Consider the following 2958-nt stretch of genomic DNA (forward strand, 5'->3'; position numbering starts at 1 on the left):
CCATCCGGTAACCGGCAGCGGAGAGGGGTGTAGTGTGTTGGGATCCGGGGCAGAAGGGGAGGGCAGAGCCGGGTTCATCCGTGTCGTGAATGGCTGCACTGTTCCTCCAGGTGAAGGAGAACAACTACCGGGGCCATGGGGACAGCGTGGATCAGCTCTGCTGGCACCCCAGCAACCCTGACCTCTTCGTCACAGCATCGGGGGACAAAACCATCCGCATCTGGGATGTCCGCACTACCAAGTGCATCGCCACTGTCAATACCAAAGGTGAGTCCCTGCCTTCCCGGGAGGGCTCTTGGGTTCCAGCAAGACCTCAGCTGCGTGGGACCCATCTGCAGTGGCACAGTGCTTTGGACCCTTCTTGTGGGTATTTGCTGACTGCTTTTATGTTTGTGCTGCACTCATCTGTAAGGAGCAGCAGTGAGTGTGAGAGCTGATTTACTCTGGTGTCAATACCAGAGAAACTACTGAAATATGATGTTGGCTGTTAAAATGTCCTGTGTGCTTTTTGCTGGAGTCTGAGCTGCAAGGCTGGAGACCAGGGAAAGGTGTGTTTGCAGAGAGCCGTGGTAACAGTAAAAGTTTATGTGGATTCAGAAAACAATTATTTAAACACATGTGCTGGTTAACCCAGATGCCATCTCTGCCCTTTGAAATCTCCAATGTTGAGTTGTTGGGGCTGGAAATGGCATTGTGAAATGGCATAACTGCAGCTTGCGCTGTTCTTACTCTAATTTATAGGTATTTATTGTTGGCTTCTGCCTTTTCTGGATCTCAAAGATCACTGGATTCAGAGGATCTTTGAGCTGGCCTTGTTTGTTGGTTAGTGTGGTTGCATCTTGGCTGAAATGGGAAGGGCAGTGACGAAGTCATGTTGGTTTGAGGCTGCAGTTCTGTTAAGGTTAATTTTCAATAACTCTGCATATTTACTGGACAGCTGCTATGCAGGGTTTGTGTGTTAGACTGCAGACCTGGCAGTCTTTCCCATTTAGTTTGGAGTTAGTGTAGCAGGTTGTGGCCTTGGATCAGAAATAAAAGCTGCCTGTCTGCTTAACTCGTGGCTACTGTGGGCTGTTGGGTGGAAATGGGACCTGCTGCCTTTCTCTCCCTCCAGGGGAGAACATCAACATCTGTTGGAGCCCCGATGGACAGACCATTGCAGTGGGCAACAAGGATGACGTGGTCACTTTCATTGATGCCAAGACACATCGCTCCAAAGCTGAGGAACAGTTCAAGTTCGAGGTGAATGAGATCTCCTGGAACAACGATAACAACATGTTCTTCCTCACTAACGGGAATGGCTGCATCAACATCCTCAGGTAGGCACCCATGGCAGTGAGTGTGTGAGGTAGCTGGGCTGGCTGCGGCAGACATCCTTCTGCAAGCCTCTTTTTGCCTTTGGCGAACCCAAGTCCCAAACCCCAGTGATTCCCAGCCTTTTTGGTGGGAACAAACTTGCCTGGAGCTGGGGTTGCCCCAGTTCTGGGCTGGACTCCCTGAGAATGACCCTGATGCTTTGCCTTATTCACTGGGCACTCAAAATTTTCAAGAGTGTGGCCCTGCACCAGTTTGGTTTAGTCACAGTCTCAACCCTGTCCTGCTTGGTAGGCGAGCCCTGCACTCCTCTTGCTGCTTCCTGCCCTCTTCCTTCATCTCCACAGCTACCCGGAGCTGAAGCCCATTCAGTCCATCAACGCCCATCCTTCAAACTGCATCTGCATCAAGTTCGACCCCATGGGCAAGTACTTTGCCACAGGCAGTGCTGACGCGTTGGTCAGCCTCTGGGACGTGGATGAACTGGTGTGTGTGAGGTGCTTCTCAAGGTAGGCAGTGCTGTCCCGAGGTCGTTTCCCTCCCCTCTCCGGTGGGAGATGGCTCACTGTCTGCTCTGTTGCTGCAGGCTTGATTGGCCCGTGCGAACACTGAGCTTCAGCCACGATGGGAAGATGCTGGCATCGGCGTCAGAAGATCACTTCATTGACATTGCAGAGGTGGAGACAGGTAATGGTTTCCTTTTGGGAAACGGGTGGAGAGAAGTGCTGGTGAAGCTGGGAGCGCACTGGGAGAATCTGCTATGAAGAGCTTGGCTATGCAGAGCAGTGCCGTGAGAGGGAGCCCCTGCCTCGTTAGTCTGTGACAGGCATGCGTGTCATGTCTGTGCCTTGTCACCAGGTGATTAAAAGGCGCTGAAGCAGTGTTTGTTCCTCCTCTGCCCTGTGCGGGAGAAAAGCAGCAGGTGCTTGGCCCCGGTGTGTGCTATGGGGCAGCGAGGGGCTGGAGGCTCTCCAGGCTGACGTGGCCCCTTTTCCATGCAGGAGAGAAGCTCTGGGAAGTGCAGTGCGAGTCCCCCACCTTCACAGTGGCCTGGCACCCGAAGAGGCCGCTGCTGGCCTTCGCCTGTGACGACAAAGATGGCAAATATGACAGCAGCCGGGAGGCAGGCACCGTCAAGCTCTTTGGGCTCCCTAATGACTCCTAATGAGGCCACACCCGGGGAAGCAATTCCCTCCCGTGCGCCTGGGGGTGGGAGAGCTCTGTTAGCGTAGGCTGGGGTAAGGAGATTTTCCTTCCTCGCCTGCTTGGCAGCACTGTGACCTTTGGCTCGGCTCTCAGTGTGTCGCTCTTGGGGGCGTTTGTAAAAAAGCAGCTTGTGTGCTGGGGAGGACGGGGGGTGCTAGCAGAGCCGTTGGCAAGTGGCCAATGAAATTTGGTCACTGAGGTGACTGCTGAGGAGCTTCCTGTGAGAGGAGCTCTGCTCTGGCCGGGCTCCCCAGCAGTGATAAGCTGCGTGACTGTCCCCTTGTCCCCTGTGTCCTGGTGGTGAAGACAGCCCTGGGAGCGCAGCCTGCCCCTTCCCCTCCCAGCATCGTGTGTCCCTTCCCTGCACTGGGGCAGCAAGGGGAGGGTGGGGGAATTGAGCTGAGGGAGTTTCCCCAGCTGAGGTGTTTCTTTTTTTGT

The 2958-nt window shown here is 54.3% G+C and overlaps 1 protein-coding gene across 1 annotated transcript; it reads left to right on the forward strand.

Moving 5' to 3' along the window:
• The first annotated feature begins 89 nt into the window (after positions 1-89).
• On the forward strand, positions 90-2685 carry THOC3 (THO complex 3). Its single transcript, XM_010185337.1, has 5 exons — positions 90-267; positions 1115-1319; positions 1662-1823; positions 1901-2001; positions 2316-2685. Exons 1-5 carry the CDS (start codon positions 90-92, stop codon positions 2477-2479), a joined length of 810 nt encoding a protein of 269 aa, XP_010183639.1. The 3' UTR covers positions 2480-2685.
• The last annotated feature ends 273 nt before the right edge of the window (positions 2686-2958 follow it).

Source organism: Mesitornis unicolor, unplaced genomic scaffold (genome assembly GCF_000695765.1).
Source record: "Mesitornis unicolor isolate BGI_N332 unplaced genomic scaffold, ASM69576v1 scaffold49805, whole genome shotgun sequence".
Classification (NCBI taxonomy): Eukaryota; Metazoa; Chordata; class Aves; order Mesitornithiformes; family Mesitornithidae; genus Mesitornis; species Mesitornis unicolor.